This window comes from Oncorhynchus clarkii, chromosome 7 (genome assembly GCF_045791955.1).
Source record: "Oncorhynchus clarkii lewisi isolate Uvic-CL-2024 chromosome 7, UVic_Ocla_1.0, whole genome shotgun sequence".
Lineage (NCBI taxonomy): Eukaryota > Metazoa > Chordata > Actinopteri > Salmoniformes > Salmonidae > Oncorhynchus > Oncorhynchus clarkii.
The window spans coordinates 6976277-7001099 of record NC_092153.1 but is presented as its reverse complement, the minus strand read 5'-3'; the positions used below and the strand labels follow the sequence as shown (position 1 = coordinate 7001099).

Genomic DNA, 24823 nt, shown 5'->3' with positions numbered 1-24823 from the left:
AGATTTTACAGGACTGTAAATAATATAGCCTAACACCAGTTGGGTCTTTGGGTGACAAGTGTGATTTGCTTTCAGATGGTGTTGTGATTGTGTTGTCCCAGAACTCTCAAGCACATGCTGAGCATGAACACAGACTCACTCACAACACTCTGAAATATGATTTGCTGGGCTAAAATGGTTCCTAACCATCTACAGGTAAGACAACCGTCATAACATGCTAATATCATGGTATTGTGCTTATTACCAATTGTACAGGGGCTGCAGGTAGCCTAGTGGTTAGAGCATTGGGCAAGTAAGTGAAAGGTTGCTGGATCAAATTCCCTGAGCTGATGAAAACAAATTTAAGGAAAAATATGTCGTTCTGCCCCTGAACAAGGTAGTTAACCCAGTGTAGGCCGTCATTGTAAATAAGAATGTGGACAGATCTTTGGCTGACACAGCACCCCAGATGTACACACTGCTATCTTCACCTAATCCCTCAGCACTGATCACACACACACAAAAACAAATACACACACACACAAATAAAGTTCGTGACATTGTTGTGTCAGGTTGGGTATCAAATGCTGGCCATAAAAAAATGCGTCATGATTTTACATCATTGTGAACCTCTAGTGGTAGGCCGTGTTAAATAACGGTTTTTAAAAAATAGCATGTAATATCGCATGAATTCACAAGGGGGCACAGTTGTACCAAGGCATCTTTCTGGATTACCATGACTACAGCAAACAGGTGTCTATTAGTTGTTGCTGCTTACGTCAGCTTCAGAGTGTGTAACAATAAACTAGCTAGATGCATAGTTAGCTACTAAAGTTTAAACCTTTGCTGATATAGCAGGGCACGCACATCGACTTAGTATGAAGACATGGCTCTAGTCTTCTCTCCTCCTCAGTCCTCTTCCCTAGAAATTCTGTGAGAGTTGTGCTATGTTCAGGAAAACTGTCTGGAAGAATACCGTGAGTGATGCCGTTAGCTGGCACCAGGACGAGGCCCTGAACACGACCATGTTCATCCTGAAAGAGTATGGTCCGACCGGATACCTACTCAAAGAGGAGGGGGAACCCAAAAACTTCAAAGTAGGCCTGCATGTGCAACATCCTAACTTGACATCATCAACATTATAGTCCTATTTACATTTTGACACGAAATACTTTCTTAATTCTTAATCAGGTAGCCTATTTTTCATATTCCACAGGTGTTCTTGGGAGACCCTCATACATGTACTTGTTCAACATTCCACAAAGAGAGAGACCTCTGCAAACACATCTGCTGGTAATAATGAAGAAAACATACCGATCACACATAAAAGATCATGCTCATTCTGTACAATAATTCTACTCTCATTGTAGGGTTTTATTGCGGAAATTCCGACTGCCTAGAGAACATGAATGTAAGTTTCACTTAGACATAACATAGGCTACAATGCATATGCCGAATTGCAATTCAAACCCGAGGCACTCTGTAGAAATGATTGGATTTTTAACAGCATATCCTTAAACTCTACTGTGCCCTCTGGTATGTACACTTGCAGATTGCTTCCAGCAGGTCCTGGTTGAAAGGCAGATCCTGGAGCTGCTACAGGGTTTACACAGGAGCAGAACCCCCCGGCCTGTACATCCACCCTGCTCTGAGGCTGACCCTAACCCCAGACCAGACCCAGCTGAGGGGGACGGGGGGGTCAGACAGAAGGAGATCGAAGCCGAGGATGTGTGTCCCATCTGTCAAGAGGAGTTGCTGGGGAAACGTCTGCCTGTGTCTTACTGCAGGTCAGATCATCACGTGTATTATAATGTCAACACACTTACTGGGCCACCCTTGGTATACCTATTAAATGCTTACTAGATCTTAATGATATGATGGAGAACACAAAGGAAAGTGATTTGAGGATAGGGGAAATGTGCCTGAACTGACCTACTGTTTTACTGCAACAACAGGGGAACATGTGAGTGGGAGGGAAAATGCCTTCTGCCACTAACTGTCATCCCTTATGTCCTCTCACTCAGGTTTGGCTGTGGCAACAACGTCCATATCTCCTGTATGAAGGTGTGGGCAGACCACCAGCCACGTCCGGAAGGGGAGGGGGAAGCCATGGTGAAGTGCCCGCTGTGCCGGGAGGACTTTGGGCCGGTCAAGCTGCTCCTGGAGCAGGTGAGGAATGTGGCTAAGCTCCACACAGCTGCTGAGAGAGAGAGGCCCGACAGACACCTCGGGGTGCTCTGCAACAACTGCAGGGTCTGCCCCATCACTGGCAAGTGCTTCAAGTAAGTCTTGTTGTCATAATGCCCAGTTCCAATAGACCTTGAGCTCAAATTTACGTACTTTCCCCCCATCCACTTACCTATACTGTTGTGGATCAACTATTCATGTCTATGACTTCCCTTTAGGTGCACAGTCTGCCGGTACTATCACCTTTGCGAGGACTGTATAAGAAGGTGCTGTCACCCTCAGCATGCGTTTGCCATACGTACGGTAAGCAGTCTTCAGTTAGACTCTGTGAGCATTTCTGCATATATTTGTGTCAGGAAGTAGACATGATAAACTTATGACATCAGCTATTATGTCCATCAGAAAAGGACTGCGAAGTGGCTGTCCTTGGGTCAGCGTGTGTTCAACACACTGGGTGAACCACGTGAGATGACCACTCCGTCAGTGGGTGACAGGTGAGCACTGGAATCTCTGTGAGAACCCTGTATAAATAGATTATTATGCTCAGTGCCTGAACACCCTGAATGACATTTAGACAGTGCAAAATGTTGTCACACATACAGGCTGTTACACTTTACAACCTGCTGCGATAAGCATTGTGATTCATATTTAAGTGCAGTTAATTCCATTTTTCTTTTTAATAGATGTTTTCTTGTCACATACACCAGATAGGAACAGTGAACGTGTTGTTTTACAGGGTCAGCCATAGTAGTACAGCACCGCTGGAGTAAATTAGGGTTAAGAGCCTTGCTCAAGGGCAGAGATTTTTTCACTGGTATTCGAACCAGCGACCTTTCGGTTACAAGCCCAACGTTCTAACCACTAAGCTTCCTGCCGTTAAAATATAGCCCATGAGTCTCTGGTTTCCTCTCCCCCTTCAGCATGATTCCTGTTGAGAGTGACCCACTGCCAGAGCACCTGGTCAGGAGCCTTCTTTCGGTCAGGGTGAGGAGAGGCTGCCCCCTGCTGGACCCTGGGCAGCAGTGTAGGATCTGCCTGAAGAGCTTCCAGCAAGGGCAGCAGGCCAGACACTTGCCCTGCCATCACAGGGTAAAGACTTAACTCAAATGATCCTGTCACCGCCAAGTAAAGAGTTAGGTAAACGGACCCTGACATGTTCTGCCACCACAAGGTTAAGAGTTAGATAAACTGCCCTGACCTGGGCCTCCCGAGTGGCGCGGTGGTCTAAGGCACTGCATCACCCTTCTTTGGACACTGTGTTAACTAACCTCCAGTCGAGCTTCAATGCCATACAACTCTCCTTCCTTGGCCTCCAACTGCTCTTAAATGCAAGTAAAACTAAATGCATGCTATTCAACCGATGCTGCCCACACCTGCCCAACCGTCCAGCATCACCTCTGGAAGGTTCTGACTTAGAATATGTGGACAACTACAAAAACCTAGGTGTCTGATTAGACTGTGAACTCTCCTTCCAGACTCACATTAAGCATCTCCAATCCAAAATTAAATCTAGAATCAGCTTCCTATTTCGCAACAAAGCCTCCTTCACTCATGCTGCCAAACATACCCTCGTAAAACTGACTATCCTACCGATCCTTGACTTTGGTGATGTCATTTACAAAATAGCCTCCAACACTCTACACAGCAAATTGGATGCAGTCTATCACAGCGCCATCCGTTTTGTCACCAAAGCCCCATATACTACCCACCACTGCGACCAGTATGCTCTCGTTGGCTGGCCCTCGCTTCATATTCGTTGACAAAACCCACTGGCTCCAGGTCATCTATAAGTCTTTGCTAGGTAAAGCCCCGCCTTATCTCAGCTCACTGGTCACCATAGCAGCACCCACTCGTGCACTCCAGCAAGTATATCTCACTGGTCACCCCCAAAGCCAACTCCTCCTTTGGCCGCCTTTCCTTCTAGTTCTCTGCTGCCAATGACTGGAACGAACTGCAAAAATCACTGAAGCTAGAGACTCATATCTCCCTCACTGACTTTAAGCACCAGCTGTCAGAGCAGCTCACAGATCACTGCGCCTGTACATAGCCCATCTGTAAATAGCACATCCAACTACCTCATCCCCATACTGTTATTTTTTTTTAAATTTTATTGCCTTACCTCCCTTATCCTACTTCATCTGCACACACTGTATATCTATCTATTGTATTATTGACTGCATGTTTGTTTATTCCATGTGTAACTCTGTGTTGTTGTTTGAGTCACACTGCTTTGCTTTATCTTGGCCAGGTCACAGTTGTAAATGACAACTTGTTCTCCACTAGTCTACCTGGTTAAATAAAGGTGTTCTCCACTAGTCTACCTAAAGGTGTTAAGCCTACCTGGTTAAATAAAGGTGTTCTCCACTAGCCTAGCTGGTTAAATAAAGGTGTTCTCCACTAGCCTAGCTGGTTAAATAAAGGTGTTCTCCACTAGTCTACCTCCTACCTGGTTAAATAAAGGTGTTCTCCACTAGCTGGTTAAATAAAGGTGTTCTCCACTAGTCTACCTGGTTAAATAAAGGTGTTCTCCACTAGCCTACCTGGGTGTTCTCCACCCTACCTGGTTAAATAAAGGTGTTCTCCACTAGTCTACCTGGTTAAATAAAGGTGTTCTCCACTAGTCTACCTGGTTAAATAAAGGTGTTCTCCACTAGTCTACCTGGTTAAATAAAGGTGTTCTCCACTAGTCTAGCTGGTTAAATAAAGGTGTTCTCCACTAGTCTAGCTGGTTAAATAAAGGTGTTCTCCACTAGTCTACCTGGTTAAATAAAGGTGTTCTCCACTAGCCTAGCTGGTTAAATAAAGGTGTTCTCCACTAGCCTACCTGGTTAAATAAAGGTGTTCTCCACTAGTTCTCCCTACCTGGTTAAATAAAGGTGTTCTCCACTAGTCTACCTGGTTAAATAAAGGTGTTCTCCACTAGTTCTCCACTAGTCTACCTGGTTAAATAAAGGTGTTCTCCACTAGCCTAGCTGGTTAAATAAAGGTGTTCTCAACTAGTCTACCTGGTTAAATAAAGGTGTTCTCCACTAGTCTACCTGGTTAAATAAAGGTGTTCTCCACTAGTCTACCTGGTTAAATAAAGGTGTTCTCCACTAGCCTAGCTGGTTAAATAAAGGTGTTCTCCACTAGTCTACCTGGTTAAATAAAGGTGTTCTCCACTAGTCTACCTGGTTAAATAAAGGTGTTCTCCACTAGTCTACCTGGTTAAATAAAGGTGTTCTCCACTAGTCTACCTGGTTAAATAAAGGTGTTCTCCACTAGTCTAGCTGGTTAAATAAAGGTGTTCTCCACTAGTCTACCTGGTTAAATAAAGGTGTTCTCCACTAGTCTAGCTGGTTAAATAAAGGTGTTCTCCACTAGCCTACCTGGTTAAATAAAGGTGTTCTCCACTAGTCTACCTGGTTAAATAAAGGTGTTCTCCACTAGTCTAGCTGGTTAAATAAAGGTGAAATAATAAAACATTTAAAAATAGCTGTGCCACCAGAGATTCTGGGTTCGAGTCCAGGCTCTGTCGCAGCCGGCCGCGACCGGGAGACCCATGGGGCGGCGCACAATTGGCCCAGGGTCGTCCGGGTTAGGGGAGGGTTTGGCCGGCAAGGTTGTCCTTGTCCCATCTCGCACTAGCGACTCCTGTGGTGGGCGGGGCGCAGTGCACGCTGACACAGTCGCCAGGTGTACGGTGTTTCCTCTGACACATTGGTGCGGCTGGCTTCCGGGTTAAGTGGGCATTGTGTAAAGAAGCAGTTGGGTTGTGTTTCGGAGGACGCACGACTCTCGACCTTCGCCTCTCCCGAGTTCGTACGGGAGTTACAGCGATGAGACAAGACTGTAACTACCAATTGGATACCACGAAATTGGGGAGAAAAAAAACGGGGTAAAAGAAAAAATAATTTAAAAAACTGCCTTTCCTGCTCTGCCACCACAAGGTAAACAGAGTAAGTCTAAAGTGGGTGATGCCCTGTCTTTAACTCTAAGGCCCCCAAAACCAAAATGCTAAAATTCCTGTTGACACTTTTAAATTCTGGACTAGTTTGAGTACGTTCTGAATGGAAGTACTGTGTCCTGATATGGACGGCGAGAACAGTAACTGAATTTGATCCATCTTTGTTCCCTACTACAGTTCCACACAGACTGTGTCGACCCGTTGCTTCGGAGGTCCAACTCCTGCCCTCTGGACGGATACGTCATCTACAACCCCCTAACATGGAGCAGCGGAGGGGGGAAGGGTACACCCAAGCTGGCCTCCTCCCTTGACCATCCAAAGCTCTCAGAGCAGCACAGACTGGAGCTGTTTGTCCCAGGAGTAGCTCTGCTGGACAGAGCAGCCAGAGTGGTTCCCTCCCTGAGTATGTTCAACTCCGAGGGCTCAGCCGATGCCCTAGTACCTCTCCCTCAGGACACTATGGTCGTTGGCTTACAAGGTCTAAGCATCAATACAGTGAACATTGAGAGCATGGAGGGTGGAAAAAGCAGGACAGAGAAGGATGGAAGTCCAGTCAAATCAGTCATTCTCAACAAGAGCCTTTCCTCCCAGCATCTAAGGACAGACGTGTCTAGAGTGAGGTTGGGACGCACCAAGTCAAGCTCCTCGACCAAGAGTTTGGCCCAAAACAATGCTACCTCAACTAACAGGCTGGGTGGGGTCTCTGGAGGGACGGGAAGGGCCCAGCCGAGTCTGTTTGTGGGTGTAAACAGGTCAGACATGACTGCTGCTCAGACTAGAGCTGTCATCTCCCTGTGGAGAGCCAGGCCCCAGTGGAAGAGGAGACCCAGGGTACCCAGACCCAGTACAGGAGACAGCCAGCAAGCCACAGACCTGAGGATGACAGGGGTACTGATCAATGCTCCTCACCAGGGAGAAAAGGAGTGAGAGTTGGATTTTAGAACATATTTTGTTGTGAACAGACTGCTGCTTTTAACTACATAGGTATTGAGAGTATGGTACAGTCCTACTACTTAGTGTTTTTTTATACAGAGCATTCAGAAAGTATTCAGACCCCTTGATTTTTTTCAACATTTTGTTATGTTACAGCCTTATTCTAAAATTGATTAAATTGTTTTTTTTTTTCAGTTGTACTAGTTAGTTAGTTTATTTCTACATAAAGGAAATGGCAGTTTTGTTTTATATTTGCTTGTGTGCTCAGCTCTTGGTTAGATATCTACACTGCACAGCCATGTGTTCACTTCACCTAAGTCTGTTTGGCTTTCAGTTCCCTGTGTTTTTACAAGTGCTATTTTCATTGACACCGTTTTTCAATCTCCATTTTATTCGCTTAACAGAGCTTGTTTTAAACTAATGTCAAAATGAAATACAAAATGAGCTTTTACCTGGACATATAAAAGTACCAGACATACTGACACATTATAAAAATAAACATTTTTAAAGTATTTTTTATTATCAATCTATTTACATTTTCAGCTTGCTGTTTTTCATCTAAGACATATTGAAGCAGTGGCCCAGGTGATATCAAAATGACTAAAGGAACCACGCCCCTATGTCTTTATTTTAATCCCCGTCCCCCAGGAGGCCTTTTGCCTTCTGGTAGGCCGTCATTGTAAATAAGAATTTGTTCTTAACTGACTTGCCGAGTTAGATCAAGGTTAGATCAAAATAAAACCATCAGTCCAGACTAAAGGCGCTGTTGTGCATAATATTCCTCTTCTCATCCTGTGTGGTGACATCCTGACTCTGAGTTGTAACGGTTGACACATGACCATTGAGAACAGTAACTGTCACTGGTGGCAGTTCGACCAGCGCGTCCTGAATGTCCTTCAGAGACTCTCTCCCCTCCCACCTTCCTCGCAGAACATTTCTGATGACATGGTCCTCTACAGTGAACACCCGGCTGACCAGATCATCAGATTGTATGGAGAGCTTCCCTCTAGTTATCCTTCCCATCAGGGATAGTATGTACGACATAGGGCAATGCTTACAAGTCACCATCTTTTCAGTGGTGTCCACCCTCTCCAGGTGGTGCGCTTCTGGGCAGGTGTACTCTTGGGACAACCAGTATCCAATGATTTTCCCCTCAAACTTCTCAGGCTGTACCATGTTGTGTGGCAGATCGCATTTCCTACCACTGGCCACATTGACCAGAGTAGATTCTGGTGTTGTGTTCAGCACGGTTTGACCCCCATACTTAGCAACAGAAACATTGGTGACCCGGTACCATTTCCCCTCTTCGATCGTGTTTTCACGACCCCACACAGTCAGGTTTGTGAGTGTTGTTGAATCATCTACAATATGACCGACTAGGTATTCCACCATGGGCATGCTTTTGTTAAATCTTGTTTTACAATGGCCCTCTTTCAGTTTCTGAATCACCTCCACTGTAACGTTCACCTACAATGCAAGAAAAACCCCAAAAGGAGAAATACATTACAGGGCACTGAACTAGACAAGGTTAGAGTTTAAACATGCATACTTCATTGGTAGTGAATTATTATTATTATACCTTCTGTTTTACAGCATTTTCTGTGTTTTCTTTGTCCTCTTGAAGGTCGGCTAGCGCCACATCCTTGACCCTCCCGTCAAGGTCGCTGTTGAATTTGAAGGGTAAATCTTTGAGGATGGAAAATGTGGATGTGTATGTAAACATTATCTGCATCTTGTTGTTTCTGCTTATGGATGGCTGGAGCACCACTTTCACCAACTTCACTGGAGTTCTGCAAAAACATGCATTATAAAAGATGAATAACAGATATTCCTCATCACATAGCAGTCAAAGCCTTTGCAGAGCCCTTCATACCCAACTTACCTGCGACTCTCTGCTGTGGCAAAGCGGTCTCGCAGCTGCGGCTGAAAAACGATCAGATTCCTGCTCTCATCTTCTTGCTGTAAAACGGCATTGAAATAGCCTGTCTTCTTCCCTCTCTTCACTGCTGAGACATTGTGGATGTAGCCGCAGGCCTTGATTACTTCCTGCAAATTCCCCATTATGGAGCCTATTGGAGGGACAAAATGCAGCATTTGAAAGGAAATACATCTAGGCTATAGACATGCATAACCTAGATATTCAGAGTCAGGGATACTCCGTTTGAGATTAGGAATTGTAATAGGTGCCATGTTGGCACAATAAGCTTCACAACAGTCAGCAACATTCTAGACTAGATTAGATGGCAGGGCTGTACCTGCTCTGATGCTTGGTGGGACTGGGGGTGGGTCAGGGGCACTAGAGTCTTTGAAGGTGGTCCAGTCCAGCTCTTTGAGTCTGGGGAAGTTTGCGATGATCTCTTGCTTATGTAGGAGGGCCACAAAACCATGGCAGTACTTCTCTCCTCTCTCTCTCAGCATGTCCAGTAGCTTGATGACTGTGGTCTCTGGAGGCTGACTGGATTGCAGGTGGGAGAGGATGTTGTATCCACGCTGCTCCACAAGTTTGTTTGAATGGGCGTACTGGAGAATATTGTCGGGTTCCGCTGACAGAATCTCTGTTAGGAGCAACTTTTGATTGCATGCCGCAGCAGAAACTGTGCTGTTCTCAACGGTCGGGCAACACACCGCCACAACCACCAAACAGGAGCAAAGACCCCTCAAAGAACAGTTGGGGAGAAGCGTGTCGTTCAGGCACGTAGTAAAACGTTTAATGAACTGAACACAGCCCTGCTTCATTGGCTGGCAGAATCTACTTCCTATTATATATATGGTATGGCTTGTTGTCATGGGAGAGTCTATGGGTGCTGGCCAGGTGGTCAGGTGAAATCAAACTAGCACCTGGAGAACGAGATGGAACAACAGGTTAATTACTGTGTCAAGTCAAAATATACAGTGAGTGACAGCTGTGTTTAAGAGTGGTATCAGGCAAAAGACTATGATGCATGGTTAGTACACTACTACTGGGTTATAGCTAGGATATTAGCCTACATGATATTGCTATGATTATATTGATCTCTTGTCTTGCCTCTTTAAGGTATCAAAAGGTCAAAAGTAATATCGCTCACTGGAAAGCCACGTTGACATAAAAGGCGTTGTAATTAACAAAGGTAGCTGAAGTAGTCGGGTATGCCTTCCCCAATCTATAATTAATACACGGTTATTTGAGCCACAACACACAGCCAAGAGCAAAGTCAAGAGTATTGACCCACACAGAACTAGCAGAAGGATGGTCTCTTTAACAAGCTGATAATACCGGTTCGTTCCAACGTTTCTTTCAACAAAGTAAGTCATGATATTTTGTATATTATTAGTTATGTGACTTTTAACCCAAACTATAAGATGTTTTTTGCTGAAATGTTTGTAAACAATCTATCTATAGCTTCAAAATATGTTTCAAACTATGATATTGATGTCATATAACTACCATATTGATGTCAACTAAATATAATATTGATGTCATATGACTTTCATACTGATGTCAGTCCGTGCATCCATAACTACATGTTAATTTTAGAGTTTCAGCTACAGAATATTCATCCGGACACATTCCTCAACTTTATAGTAAAAGTGACAACTTTATAGTTGAGGAGAAGTGTCGCCCGTTTGGCAGAAAAACGAATTGTGCCGCGCTGCGCACAGCACCGCACAATTCAAAATATACGACCTGGAACGGCGCAGGAGCGAAGGCGCTAAAATGTAGGAGAGACACTTTTAACCATTTTACCTGGACCAGAGGAGTCATTTTTCTAAAGCATTATCCTGCACCACATACCCATTATTTTAAAACCAAACATTTTCACAATATCTAATAAGTAATGCTAGCTAGCTAAAAGTCCTGGTAAATAGCGGTAAGGAAATTGATCGTGCTATCAGGAATCCTTGGGACGTCCCTACCCCAAGTTGAAAATGGTTCAGGTAGGGTTATTATAGTTGGTTAGGGTAGGAGTTAAGGTTTAACCGTAAGGAAATAGTTATGTACCGATTCTTGTCTCCTGCTTTTTCCCGCGCTCTCACTGAACAAAGAAAAAGAAGGTTACTCTTTAGTGTTTACTAGCGGCTTCAACATTTCCCTGACTGTGGGCGGGTGCAGATCGTGTTCTTCTTCTTTGGTATCATGTCGTTCGCACATTTTATTTGGTGCATGCCGCCACTTACTGTGCGGTAGTGTGTGTTATATTACGTTACATTTGTGATACAAAAATAAAAAGGGGGAACATTTTTCTAAAAATCACCACCAACCATCCCTTCGCCTATATACCAATATTTCATACAAATAAAATCTCAAAACATCTTATAACCCTTCTGCAGTAAAATCTCAAAACATCTTATAACTCTTCTGCAGTAAAATCTCGTACACCCAGGTACTTCTCGGCAGCAACCACCTACACTCATTAAAAACCCACTACCCTATTCCACTACTTTGACCCTACCTGCTCTTGCACCATGCCTACTGCCTGGGAGGACTGGACACCCTCACTCAACACGCCCTGTAACTCTTCTGAAGTCAAATCTCATATACCCAAATACTTCTCTGCAGCTGCCATCGCAACACCTATTTTCTGTGAGCCAACCTTACTGAAGCATGAATCACTCGATGCTGGCACAAATCTACTACTCACTGGGATCCTCTCAGGATCCTTCACCCTTGACTCATCTCCCTCTACGTTCTTCACTGCCTCAGCATATGACACCTTCTGCACTACTCTGACTCTGGCCACCTCAACCTACCTCTCTCGCACCGGACACTTCTGATCCCCAGGAACATCAGCACCCCTACAATTGACACACAACTTTATCCACCAAAACTTCACAGTCCTCTGTGCCCTCCTGCACACTACCCATGTCCTCATGCCCTCCTGCACACTACCCATGTCTTGGAATCTCCCTCCTACACTCTGCTGTGACATGACCACAAGCGTGGCACCTGAAACACTGCAGTGGATTTGGCACAAAAGCTCTAACAGGATTAATGATGTATCCTAACATGACTTTGATGGGTAAAGACACTGACTCAGAAGGAAGGACTGACAGTGATTCCTCTTTTTCACCACGCTCCCCACCAGGCCTGCGTCACATCAAACGGTTCGCATCACAAACACCAGGAATCTTCAACCGCAATTGCTCCACCTCCACACTTAATGCTAAGCCAAAAATCCCTACTTTCAATGGTGCCCCGTTCCTAAGAGCAAAGCAAGAAACAGGCCTTGGCCCAAATTGCATTCCTGCTTCAGTGGGGTAAATGTGTGTGTGATCATCAGTAGCAAATGAGTACTATCCCCTGTCCAAAAGAATGATTTATGACCTATGACTTAATGTGTACTTCACTGATTCAACTGCACCCAACTCCTTTCTTACTCACCCTGAAACCAGAAATGGATCCGCCAAAAGACAAAGGTCCACTTTCTCACTCCTACTTAACCAGGTTCTTCTTTACCATGACCAACGATGCCAAGCTCAGGTTCCAATCTTTTCACCACACCTTCCATCTCACTTAACTCGCCCTCATTCACTTCCATTTCCCCTCCAGAACTCATTCAAATCCAACCTCTGCTTTCCTCATTATCTTCAACATCTTCTTCCTCTCTTTCCACCTCAATTCCTCCTCAGAAATCCAAGTGTCTGTGTCCCTGTCCTAATATTCCTGTTCTTGTTCCATGATTCCTCCTACGACCTCATGCATACATGTCTCTCACGCCTTCTTTCCTCTCCGATCAATTCATTCGGTTGGCTAACAACAAATCTAGTCCCAGATATTCTAATCTGACACCTTATTTGTCCAATCATGTGTCAGTCTGTATTTCAGATTTTCTTTTTATAGATAAGGCTTAGACCTTGTGATGTTATGTGTGTGTAAATGACCTTCATCGCTCTTTACTCAGGCACAAGTGTGATACCCTCATGGATATGGATAGCATTGGTGAGTAAATTCTATGTTAGAGCTCAGAGGGTCACGTTCAGTAAAGGGCTCTATTCTATTCTGTTTAATCTCTTGTTGTGCATTGTGCCCGAGCCCTAGTCATGTATTATGATATCTACATATATGTTCTAGTTCTGTGGTCCATGCTCTATGTTCTAATGTTCTAGTGTTCTATTTCTATATTATGTGTTCTTCCTCATTATTCTGTGTGTTACCTGTGTTCCAAACCTCATTTTGTGTGTCTTCTTTTCAGAGGGGTTGAATGAAGTGCGTCCTGCTGTGTACCGCACTGCAATGAAGCTCCGTTCCTTACAGAAACTCTGCCATAGTGAGTGTGTGTGTGTTTGTGTGTTTGTGTGTGTGTTTAAATGAAATGCTTTTTAGGTGTCTGTAATCTGTTACAGTGTATGTTTGTAATGCTCTGAATGTGTGTTACAGTGCATGTTGTGACACTGCGGGAGCTCATCCCAGCCCTGTGCTCTCTGGGCGGAGCCCGGGACACTGGGGCGGGGCTTAGTGAACAGGAAGTGAGACAGTGCATAAACAGGATGTTCCAAAGCGTGTCACAGGAAGTACCTGGGCAGGTGTCGGCAGAGGCGCCAGAACAGACTTGCAGACTGCTGTACAGACTGTTTGACCGGTGAGGACACACTACTGTTCAAACACACACTACTGTTCAAACACACACTACTGTTCAAACACACACTACTGTTCAAACACACACTACTGTTCAAACACACACTACTGTTCAAACACACACTACTGTTCAAACACACACTACTGTTCAAACACACACTACTGTTCAAACACACACTACTGTTCAAACACACACTACTGTTCAAACACACACTACTGTTCAAACACACACTACTGTTCAAACACACACTTAGTCTGTAAACTAAAGGGTGTATGTCTTTCCCAGGGGACAGACTGGCGCTGTCTGTCGCAGGTCAGTTGAAGCCGCTCTCATCTCTCTCTCAGCAGACACACTCTCAGCCAAACATAAGGGTAAGTAACACACACACACACACATAATATACACTGTGTTCATTCCCTGTGTGTGTTGCAGCTCTGGTTCGTCTGGCAGAGAGGTGCAGTGGGAGAGAGAGTGGCACGGTGAGCAGAAGTGGTCTCAGAGTCGTACTGCAAGACCTCAGCCAGGTTAGACACACACACACACACACACACACACACACACACACACACACACACACACACACACACACACACCTGAGTACTACCTCACATGATTATCAAATCCAATTTTATTCGTCACATGAGGCGAATACAACAGACCTTACAGGGAAATGCTTTACTTACGAGCTCCTTACCAACAATGCAGTTTCCAAAAAATACAGATAAGAATGAGTAATTAAAGAGCAGCAGTAAAATAACAATAGCGAGACTATATACAGGGGGGTACCGATACAGAGTCAATGTGCGAGGGCACCGGTTAGTTGAGGTAGTATGTACATGTAGGTAGAGTTATTAAAGTGACTATGCATAGATGACAACAGAGAGTAGCAGTGGTGTAAAGAAGAGGGGGGGGGGGGGGTACTGCCAATATTCTGGGTAGCCATTTGACCAGATGTCTAGCCTATGTGTGTGTGTGTCTGTAGGTGCCGGCTGTAGTGCAGGAGAACCATGTGTTTGGCTCAGCTGAGACAGCCGTTCGTTCCTGCTTCAGTGGGGTAAGTGTGTGTGTGTGTGTCTGTAGGTGCCGGCTGTAGTACAGGAGAACCATGTGTTTGGCTCAGCTGAGACAGTCGTTCGTTCCTGCTTCAGAGGGGTAAGTGTGTGTGTGATCGTCAGTAGCAAATGAGTACTATCCCCTGTCCAAAAGAATGATTTATGACTTAATGTGTACTGATAAGAAACTTAGGGCGGGGTTAGGGGGGTTGGTCATGGGGTTTGGAGGAGTTGGTTATGGGGTTGGGGGGGTTGGTCATACGGTTAGAGGGGAGTTGGTTATGGGGTTGGGGGGGTAGGTCATACGGTTAGGGGGGAGTTGGTTATGGGGTTGGGGGGGTAGGTCATACGGTTAGGGGGGAGTTGGTTATGGGGTTGGGGGGGTAGGTCATACGGTTAGAGGGGAGTTGGTTATGGGGTTGGGGGGGTAGGTCATACGGTTAGAGGGGAGTTGGTTATGGGGTTGGGGGGGTAGGTCATACGGTTAGGGGGGAGTTGGTTATGGGGTTGGGGGGGTTGGTCATACGGTTAGGGGGGAGTTGGTTATGGGGTTGGGGGGGTTGGTCATACGGTTAGGGGGGAGTTGGTTATGGGGTTGGGGGGGTAGGTCATACGGTTAGGGGGGAGTTGGTTGGGGGGTTGGTCATACGGTTAGAGGGGAGTTGGTTATGGGGTTGGGGGGGTAGGTCATACGGTTAGGGTGGAGTTGGTTATGGGGTTGGGGGGGTAGGTCATACGGTTAGAGGGGAGTTGGTTATGGGGTTGGGGGGGTAGGTCATACGGTTAGAGGGGAGTTGGTTATGGGGTTGGGGGGGTAGGTCATACGGTTAGGGGGGAGTTGGTTATGGGGTTGCGGGGGTTGGTCATACGGTTAGGGGGGAGTTGGTTATGGGGTTGGGGGGGTAGGTCATACGGTTAGGGGGGAGTTGGTTATGGGGTTGAAGGGGTAGGTCATACGGTTAGAGGGGAGTTGGTTATGGGGTTTGGAGGAGTTGGTTATGGGGTTGGGGGGGTTGGTCATACGGTTAGAGGGGAGTTGGTTATGGGGTTGGGGGGGTAGGTCATACGGTTAGGGGGGAGTTGGTTATGGGGTTGGGGGGGTTGGTCATACGGTTAGAGGGGAGTTGGTTATGGCCATGGGTTTAAGTCCGTCAAGATCCCTAGATCTGTAACTAAATGACTTAATAAATGACAGAAGTCATTCTTTAGAGGTCACTACAGGTGTAGAACAAGGTCAGGGTCAAGAGAACAGGGTCAGGAGAACAGGGTCAGGAGAACAGAGTCAGGGTCAGGAGAACAGGGACAGGAGAATAGGGTCAGGAGAACAGGGTCAGGGTTAGGAGAACAGGGTCAGAAGAACAGGAACAGGGACAGGAGAACAGGGTCAGGAGAACAGGGTCAGGAGAATAGGGTCAGGAGAACAGGGACAGGAGAACAGGGACAGGAGAACAGGGTCAGGAGAACAGGGTTAGGATTAGGAGAACAGGGTTAGGATTAGGAGAACAGGGTTCAGATAATAGGGTTAAGAGAACAGGGTTAGGGTTAGGAGAACATGGTCAGGAGAACAGGGTTAAGAGAACAGGGTTAGGGTTAGGAGAACAGGGACAGGAGAACATGGTTAGGGTCAGGAGAATAGGGACAGAAGAACATGGTTAGGGTCAGGAGAACAGGGTCAGGAGAACAGGGTCAGGAGAATAGGGTTGGGCTCAGGAGAACAGGGTCAATGAGAATAGGGTTAGGGTCAGGAGAACAGGTGTAGGAAAACAGGGTCATGAGAACAGGGTTAGGGTCAGGAGAACAGGGTTAGGGTCAGAAAAACAGGGTTAGGGGCAGGAGAATTGGGTTAGGGTCAGGAGAATAGGGTTAGGAAACAGGGTCAGGAGAACAGGGTTAGGGTCAGGAGAACAGGGTTAGGGTCAGGAGAACAGGGTTAGGGGGTCAGGAGAACAGGGTTAGGGGGTCAGGAGAATAGGGTTAGGGTCAGGAGAACAGGGTTAGGGTCAGGAGAACAGGGTTAGGGGGTCAGGAGAATAGGGTTAGGGTCAGGAGAACAGGGTTAGGGGGTCAGGAGAACAGGGTTAGGGGGTCAGGAGAACAGGGTTAGGGGGTCAGGAGAACATGGTTAGGGGGTCAGGAGAATAGGGTTAGGGTCAGGAGAACAGGGTTAGGGGGTCAGGAGAACAGGGTTAGGGGGTCAGGAGAACAGGGTTAGGGGGTCAGGAGAACAGGGTTAGGGTCAGGAGAACAGGGTTAGGGTCAGGAGAACAGGGTTAGGGGAATACATTCTTCTTTTCTTTTTCCATTATTTTTGATAGTACTCATTTACTGTAACTCATTTACTGTAACTCATTTACTGTAATCACATGTAGATGATGAGCGTTTATGTAAATAATCAGCAGTTAGATAGATGCTGAAGGTGTTTGTGTATGTGTGTAGGTGCTGAGTGCGTGTGTTTGTGAGGAGCATGTCCTCTCATGGCTGCAGTGTGAGCCCTGTCTGTTGCTGTGGCTCCCCACCCTGTACCGCCTGTCAGTCAGCGAGAACGTCACACACTCCGTACGCTGCCACGCCTGCAAGGCCTACCCCATCACTGGACTTAGGTGGGTGTCTGTGCTCCATATTATGCTGCATGATGTGTGTGTGTGTCTGTGTAATATGTGCGTGTGTGTCTGAGACTCTCTCTCTGTGTTGTAGGTATCGCTGTATGAAGTGTGTGTGTCTGAGACTCTCTCTCTGTGTTGTAGGTATCGCTGTATGAAGTGTGTGTGTCTGAGACTCTCTCTCTGTGTTGTAGGTATCGCTGTATGAAGTGTGTGTGTCTGAGACTCTCTCTCTGTGTTGTAGGTATCGCTGTATGAAGTGTGTGTGTCTGAGACTCTCTCTCTCTGTGTTGTAGGTATCGCTGTATGAAGTGTGTGTGTGTCTGAGACTCTCTATCTGTGTTGTAGGTATCGCTGTATGAAGTGTGTGTGTCTGAGACTCTCTCTCTGTGTTGTAGGTATCGCTGTATGAAGTGTGTGTGTCTGAGACTCTCTCTCTGTGTTGTAGGTATCGCTGTATGAAGTGTGTGTGTCTGAGACTCTCTCTCTGTGTTGTAGGTATCGCTGTATGAAGTGTGTGTGTGTCTCAGACTCTCTCTCTCTGTGTTGTAGGTATCGCTGTATGAAGTGTGTGTGTGTCTGAGACTCTCTCTCTGTGTTGTAGGTATCGCTGTATGAAGTGTGTGTGTGTCTGAGACTCTCTCTCTGTGTTGTAGGTATCGCTGTATGAAGTGTGTGTGTCTGAGACTCTCTCTCTGTGTTGTAGGTATCGCTGAATGAAGTGTGTGTGTGTCTGAGACTCTCTCTCTGTGTTGTAGGTATCGCTGTATGAAGTGTGTGTGTCTGAGACTCTCTCTCTGTGTTGTAGGTATCGCTGTATGAAGTGTGTGTGTGTCTGAGACTCTCTCTCTGTGTTGTAGGTATCGCTGTATGAAGTGTGTGTGTGTCTGAGACTCTCTCTCTGTGTTGTAGGTATCGCTGTATGAAGTGTGTGTGTCTGAGACTCTCTCTCTCTGTGTTGTAGGTATTGCTGTATGAAGTGTGTGTGTCTGAGACTCTCTCTCTCTGTGTTGTAGGTATCGCTGTATGAAGTGTGTGTGTCTGAGACTCTCTCTCTGTGTTGTAGGTATCGCTGTATGAAGTGCGTGTGTGTCTGAGACTCTCTCTCTGTGTTGTAGGTATCGCTGTATGAAGTGTGTGTGTCTGAGACTCTCTCTCTGTGTTGTAGGTATCGCTGTATGAAGTGTGTGTGTCTGAGACTCTCTCTCTGTGTTGTAGGTATCGCTGTATGAAGTGTGTGTGTCTGAGACTCTCTCTCTCTGTGTTGTAGGTATCGCTGTATGAAGTGTGTGTGTGTCTGAGACTCTCTCTCTGTGTTGTAGGTATCGCTGTATGAAGTGCGTGTGTGTCTGAGACTCTCTCTCTGTGTTGTAGGTATCGCTGTATGAAGTGCGTGTGTGTCTGAGACTCTCTCTCTGTGTTGTAGGTATCGCTGTATGAAGTGTGTGTGTCTGAGACTCTCTCTCTGTGTTGTAGGTATCGCTGTATGAAGTGTGTGTGTGTCTGAGACTCTCTCTCTGTGTTGTAGGTATCGCTGTATGAAGTGCGTGTGTGTCTGAGACTCTCTCTCTGTGTTGTAGGTATCGCTGTATGAAGTGCGTGTGTGTCTGAGACTCTCTCTCTGTGTTGTAGGTATCGCTGTATGAAGTGTGTGTGTCTGAGACTCTCTCTCTGTGTTGTAGGTATCGCTGTATGAAGTGTGTGTGTGTCTGAGACTCTCTCTCTGTGTTGTAGGTATCGCTGTATGAAGTGTGTGTGTCTGAGACTCTCTCTCTGTGTTGTAGGTATCGCTGTATGAAGTGTGTGTGTCTGAGACTCTCTCTCTGTGTTGTAGGTATCGCTGAATGAAGTGTGTGTGTGTCTGAGACTCTCTCTCTGTGTTGTAGGTATCGCTGTATGAAGTGCGTGTGTGTCTGAGACTCTCTCTCTGTGTTGTAGGTATCGCTGTATGAAGTGCGTGTGTGTCTGAGACTCTCTCTCTGTGTTGTAGGTATCGCTGTATGAAGTGTGTGTGTCTGAGACTCTCTCTGTGTTGTAGGTATCGCTGTATGAAGTGTGTGTGTCTGAGACTCTCTCTCTCTGTGTTGTAGGTATCGCTGTATGAAGTGCGTGTGTGTCTGAGACTCTCTCTCTGTGTTGTAGGTATCGCTGAATGAAGTGTGTGTGTGTCTGAGACTCTCTGTGTTGTAGGTATCGCTGTATGAAGTGTGTGTGTCTGAGACTCTCTCTCTGTGTTGTAGGTATCGCTGTATGAAGTGTGTGTGTGTCTGAGACTCTCTCTCTGTGTTGTAGGTATCGCTGTATGAAGTGTGTGTGTGTCTGAGACTCTCTCTCTGTGTTGTAGGTATCGCTGTATGAAGTGTGTGTGTCTGAGACTCTCTCTCTGTGTTGTAGGTATCGCTGTATGAAGTGTGTGTGTCTGAGACTCTCTCTCTGTGTTGTAGGTATCGCTGTATGAAGTGCGTGTGTGTCTGAGACTCTCTCTCTGTGTTGTAGGTATCGCTGTATGAAGTGTGTGTGTCTGAGACTCTCTCTCTGTGTTGTAGGTATCACTGTATGAAGTGTGTGTGTCTGAGACTCTCTCTCTGTGTTGTAGGTATCGCTGTATGAAGTGTGTGTGTCTGAGACTCTCTCTCTCTGTGTTGTAGGTATCGCTGTATGAAGTGTGTGTGTGTCTGAGACTCTCTCTCTGTGTTGTAGGTATCGCTGTATGAAGTGTGTGTGTCTGAGACTCTCTCTCTGTGTTGTAGGTATCGCTGTATGAAGTGTGTGTGTCTGAGACTCTCTCTCTGTGTTGTAGGTATCGCTGTATGAAGTGTGTGTGTCTGAGACTCTCTCTCTGTGTTGTAGGTATCGCTGTATGAAGTGTGTGTGTCTGAGACTCTCTCTCTGTGTTGTAGGTATCGCTGTATGAAGTGCGTGTGTGTCTGAGACTCTCTCTCTCTGTGTTGTAGGTATCGCTGTATGAAGTGTGTGTGTCTGAGACTCTCTCTCTGTGTTGTAGGTATCGCTGTATGAAGTGCGTGTGTGTCTGAGACTCTCTCTCTGTGTTGTAGGTATCGCTGTATGAAGTGCGTGTGTGTCTGAGACTCTCTCTCTGTGTTGTAGGTATCGCTGTATGAAGTGCGTGTGTGTCTGAGACTCTCTCTCTGTGTTGTAGGTATCGCTGTATGAAGTGTGTGTGTCTGAGACTCTCTCTCTGTGTTGTAGGTATCGCTGTATGAAGTGCGTGTGTGTCTGAGACTCTCTCTCTGTGTTGTAGGTATCGCTGTATGAAGTGTGTGTGTCTGAGACTCTCTCTCTGTGTTGTAGGTATCGCTGTATGAAGTGTGTGTGTGTCTGAGACCCTCTCTCTGTGTTGTAGGTATCGCTGTATGAAGTGCGTGTGTGTCTGAGACTCTCTCTCTGTGTTGTAGGTATCGCTGTATGAAGTGCGTGTGTGTCTGAGACTCTCTCTCTGTGTTGTAGGTATCGCTGTATGAAGTGTGTGTGTCTGAGACTCTCTCTCTCTGTGTTGTAGGTATTGCTGTATGAAGTGTGTGTGTCTGAGACTCTCTCTCTGTGTTGTAGGTATCGCTGTATGAAGTGTGTGTGTCTGAGACTCTCTCTCTGTGTTGTAGGTATCGCTGTATGAAGTGCGTGTGTGTCTGAGACTCTCTCTCTGTGTTGTAGGTATCGCTGTATGAAGTGTGTGTGTCTGAGACTCTCTCTCTGTGTTGTAGGTATCGCTGTATGAAGTGTGTGTGTCTGAGACTCTCTCTCTGTGTTGTAGGTATCGCTGTATGAAGTGCGTGTGTGTCTGAGACTCTCTCTCTGTGTTGTAGGTATCGCTGTATGAAGTGCGTGTGTGTCTGAGACTCTCTCTCTGTGTTGTAGGTATCGCTGTATGAAGTGCGTGTGTGTCTGAGACTCTCTCTCTGTGTTGTAGGTATCGCTGTATGAAGTGTGTGTGTCTGAGACTCTCTCTCTGTGTTGTAGGTATCGCTGTATGAAGTGTGTGTGTGTCTGAGACTCTCTCTCTGTGTTGTAGGTATCGCTGTATGAAGTGTGTGTGTCTGAGACTCTCTCTCTGTGTTGTAGGTTTCGCTGTATGAAGTGTGTGTGTCTGAGACTCTCTCTCTGTGTTGTAGGTATCGCTGAATGAAGTGTGTGTGTGTCTGAGACTCTCTCTCTGTGTTGTAGGTATCGCTGAATGAAGTGTGTGTGTGTCTGAGACTCTCTCTCTGTGTTGTAGGTATCGCTGTATGAAGTGCGTGTGTGTCTGAGACTCTCTCTCTGTGTTGTAGGTATCGCTGTATGAAGTGTGTGTGTCTGAGACTCTCTCTGTGTTGTAGGTATCGCTGTATGAAGTGTGTGTGTCTGAGACTCTCTCTCTCTGTGTTGTAGGTATCGCTGTATGAAGTGTGTGTGTCTGAGACTCTCTCTCTGTGTTGTAGGTATCGCTGTATGAAGTGTGTGTGTCTGAGACTCTCTCTCTGTGTTGTAGGTATCGCTGTATGAAGTGTGTGTGTCTGAGACTCTCTCTCTGTGTTGTAGGTATCGCTGAATGAAGTGTGTGTGTGTCTGAGACTCTCTCTCTGTGTTGTAGGTATCGCTGTATGAAGTGCGTGTGTGTCTGAGACTCTCTCTCTGTGTTGTAGGTATCGCTGTATGAAGTGCGTGTGTGTCTGAGACTCTCTCTCTGTGTTGTAGGTATCGCTGTATGAAGTGCGTGTGTGTCTGAGACTCTCTCTGTGTTGTAGGTATCGCTGTATGAAGTGTGTGTGTCTGAGACTCTCTCTCTCTGTTGTAGGTATCGCTGTATGAAGTGTGTGTGTGTCTGAGACTCTCTCTCTGTGTTGTAGGTATCGCTGTATGAAGTGTGTGAACCTTCATCTGTGCCAAACCTGCTTCCTGACAGAGAGACACACAAAAAAACACAAGAGCTCCCACCCAGTGCTGGAGCACTGCACTCAGGTATAGGTACACACACACACACACACACACACACACACACACACTTGTGATTGACTGTTGTGTTTCGTCTCCAGCCATCCTGGAAAGAATCCCTAGCCTCATTAGCATACAGCGCCCGCCACGCCTTGTTACCACGGCGATACACACACAGGGAGGCAGAGAGGAGAAGGTGCCTAATCAGGGCGGAGTCACGAGGGGAGCCGCAGACCAGGTAGACCAATCAGAGATGGACCTGTGTGTATACCAAAAGAGAATAACTTTTGTTTTAGTTTAAAAAAAGAGTAATACATGTTTCCATTGTATTTTCTGTGTTTACAGCTTCACCACCCCTGACCCTTCACCTCAGTCAGCCGCTGAGGACACACCCCCTGACGACAGAGCCCCTCCCACTAATCCTCCCCAACTGCTGGCCACACCCTCAGCTGTTCGGCCCAGGAAGGCATCTAAAGCCCTGCAAACTGAGGAAGAGCAGGAGGAAGCACAGCCACAGGTGACCTTTCACCTCTACCCCTCTCCCTTCACACCTCACCTCTCAGCTCAGTGGATTTTTAGTACGGTTCAGATTTATGCTAAATGAATCTTCAGAAGATTATTGATGCGCTCCACTAGATCCTCTATTGATTCATGTCTGTTGTTTCTGTCCCCAGAGGAGAGACTCTGTCCTCATTAAGGACATCAAGGACCTGCAGAGGGACAAATGGTGAGCCTCAATCACTGTAGCACTCTAACCTCCTAACCTAGCACCTAACCTATAGTCTGGGTGATGCTCATTACACGTGTGTGTCAGGCTGCTGGAGAGGGAGCTGCAGGTGTGGAGGGTAACGGTTCAGTCGGAGCAGGGCTCGCTGGAGTACCGCTGCTCTGAGATGGAGGCCAACATGGAGACTCTGAGACAACACAACCTCAGACTGCAGGACATGATGTCACAGGTAGACACACACAGACTGCAGGACATGATCTCACAGGTAGACAAACACAGACAGACTGCAGGACATGATGTCACAGGTAGACACACACACACACACACAGACTGCAGGACATGATCTCACAGGTAGACACACACACACACACACACACAGACACACACACACACACAGACACACACAGACTGCAGGACATGATCTCACATGTAGACACACACACACAAACTCAGGTTGCAGGATATGCTCACAGGAAGACAAACACACACACCTCAGACTACAGGCCTGACTCGCTGTGCTAAAATTTCCATCTTCCTTTCAACAGGCTCTTAGCATGTCAGGGAAACATGCTGACATCATGCCTCATGCTAATGTCATCCCACATGCTAAATACAGGCCAGAGAGAGACATAGCCTGTCCTGTAGAGTCCCAGAGCTCTGCATCTTCCTCTGGATCCAGAGAAAGAGAAGAGGAGGAGGAGGAGAGGGAAGAGGAGGATGAATGTTGCACAGCAAAGATGCAGAGGAATGAGATGAAGACAGAAGAACAGAGAGGTGATGATGATGAAGAGGAGGAGCAGACTGAGACTGACTCAGTCACAGAGACTCATACTCCCACAATTACCTCTAACCCACAGCCCTGTGATGGGCAGGTCACTGGGCCAATGAAAGACCAGAGTGTCTCTGAAGAGGAGTATTCTGGGATGTGTAGTTTAGCGGAGGAGGAGCGACTGTGTGAGCTGGTGCAACGACTAATAAGTGAGCTGTCGCTACACACTTACACACATACAGGTGAGTTTACGGATGAGCTCTCTCTAGTTCTACACACTACTACACTTGTGTGTGTGTAGTTGTGTGGAGGTGTGTAGTTGTGTGTGTGTATTAAGGTATGAGTATGTTTCTCCAGACTGCAGACAGGAGTTGGAGTTGTTGGAGGCTGCAGAGGAAGTGGGGGACTCTGTGTGTCATCTCGTCTATGCAGTGAACACACACTCCGTCCCAAACACACACACTTCATGCCCCATCCTCCTACACAACCACAGGCCAGAGTATGTATCCAAAAGGCTTCTCTAGACTTTGACGCCTGATGATGTGAGTTATTGTGTACTTTCCTGATATTTGTATGTAACACAGTTGTACTGAAATTATTCTGCTCTTTCATTAGAGAAACCTATGACAAAATGTTTTAATTCATGTACATTATTTATTAAATAAACAAGCTTTTTGACAAAGACCTTATAAACGTAAAAAAATATCCTGATTGTAAAAAATAAACTGAGAGCACAACAACCACCATGTCAGAACAGACAGCTTGACAAACATCCTGCTAACTATTCTACTGCTGGTTTCTGGGTAAAACATGACCGTATGAGAGAAGGATGGGAAGCAGAGGAGAGAGGAAGAGGCAATCTCTCCTCCACTTCTCTACATTCTCTCTCTCACCCCGTCTCTTCAGAGAGCCAGGGTACATCTCAATAGATGCTCCTCGTCTCCTCTCCTTCATCTGCACCGAGAGCAGGACAGGAGAAAGCCATGTGGAAACAGTCAACGTTTCAGGTAGAATTGTAATGAAGTGGAGCAGACAAAGCTCTTATCATGTGAAGTAGTAACATTTGTATCTGCTACATTATGAACCTTCACCCTGCTAAACACGCCCATTTTATTTCATGTCAGTGTATCTGGAGGAAAGGAGACAA

General features: G+C 46.2%; 3 protein-coding genes across 3 annotated transcripts; 2 read left to right on the top strand and 1 right to left on the bottom strand.

Moving 5' to 3' along the window:
* The first annotated feature begins 926 nt into the window (after positions 1 to 926).
* On the top strand, positions 927 to 7039 carry LOC139413990 (E3 ubiquitin-protein ligase ZSWIM2-like). Its single transcript, XM_071161875.1, has 9 exons — positions 927 to 1076; positions 1196 to 1272; positions 1350 to 1390; positions 1532 to 1766; positions 2004 to 2261; positions 2385 to 2469; positions 2569 to 2660; positions 3087 to 3255; positions 6290 to 7039. The coding sequence occupies exons 1-9, from the start codon at positions 927 to 929 to the stop codon at positions 7037 to 7039; spliced, it is 1857 nt and encodes a 618-aa protein (XP_071017976.1).
* Positions 7040 to 7185: 146 nt separating this feature from the next.
* Positions 7186 to 13235, bottom strand: LOC139412786 (uncharacterized). The gene is made up of 5 exons (XM_071159501.1): positions 13178 to 13235; positions 9301 to 9883; positions 8928 to 9114; positions 8625 to 8835; positions 7186 to 8512 (listed from the first exon to the last, which is right to left on the bottom strand). The coding sequence occupies exons 2-5, from the start codon at positions 9830 to 9832 to the stop codon at positions 7790 to 7792; spliced, it is 1653 nt and encodes a 550-aa protein (XP_071015602.1). The 5' UTR covers positions 9833 to 9883; positions 13178 to 13235; the 3' UTR covers positions 7186 to 7789.
* LOC139412780 (dystrotelin-like) lies at positions 12944 to 24488 on the top strand. Its single transcript, XM_071159486.1, has 14 exons — positions 12944 to 12962; positions 13216 to 13290; positions 13401 to 13602; positions 13885 to 13970; positions 14032 to 14123; positions 14582 to 14653; positions 17088 to 17251; positions 22096 to 22207; positions 22282 to 22418; positions 22526 to 22697; positions 22855 to 22907; positions 22995 to 23136; positions 23453 to 23918; positions 24034 to 24488. Exons 1-14 carry the CDS (start codon positions 12944 to 12946, stop codon positions 24198 to 24200), a joined length of 1959 nt encoding a protein of 652 aa, XP_071015587.1. The 3' UTR covers positions 24201 to 24488.
* The last annotated feature ends 335 nt before the right edge of the window (positions 24489 to 24823 follow it).

Bases quoted from the DNA above. Each gene is read 5' to 3' on its own strand.
- LOC139413990 (XM_071161875.1), top strand. From the start codon at position 927: ATGTTCAGGAAAACTGTCTGGAAGAATACCGTGAGTGATGCCGTTAGC. The intron at 1,391-1,531 runs GTAAGTTTCACT...GTACACTTGCAG, and splicing joins ACTGCCTAGAGAACATGAAT to ATTGCTTCCAGCAGGTCCTG. The intron at 3,256-6,289 runs GTAAAGACTTAA...TCCCTACTACAG, and splicing joins ACTTGCCCTGCCATCACAGG to TTCCACACAGACTGTGTCGA.
- LOC139412786 (XM_071159501.1), bottom strand. From the start codon at position 9,832: ATGACAACAAGCCATACCATATATATAATAGGAAGTAGATTCTGCCAG. The intron at 9,115-9,300 runs GTACAGCCCTGC...TCCCTCCAATAG, and splicing joins CCCACCAAGCATCAGAGCAG to GCTCCATAATGGGGAATTTG. The intron at 8,513-8,624 runs GTATAATAATAA...CTTGCATTGTAG, and splicing joins AAAATGCTGTAAAACAGAAG to GTGAACGTTACAGTGGAGGT.
- LOC139412780 (XM_071159486.1), top strand. The intron at 13,971-14,031 runs GTAAGTAACACA...TGTGTGTTGCAG, and splicing joins ACTCTCAGCCAAACATAAGG to CTCTGGTTCGTCTGGCAGAG. The intron at 22,208-22,281 runs GTATAGGTACAC...TTTCGTCTCCAG, and splicing joins TGCTGGAGCACTGCACTCAG to CCATCCTGGAAAGAATCCCT.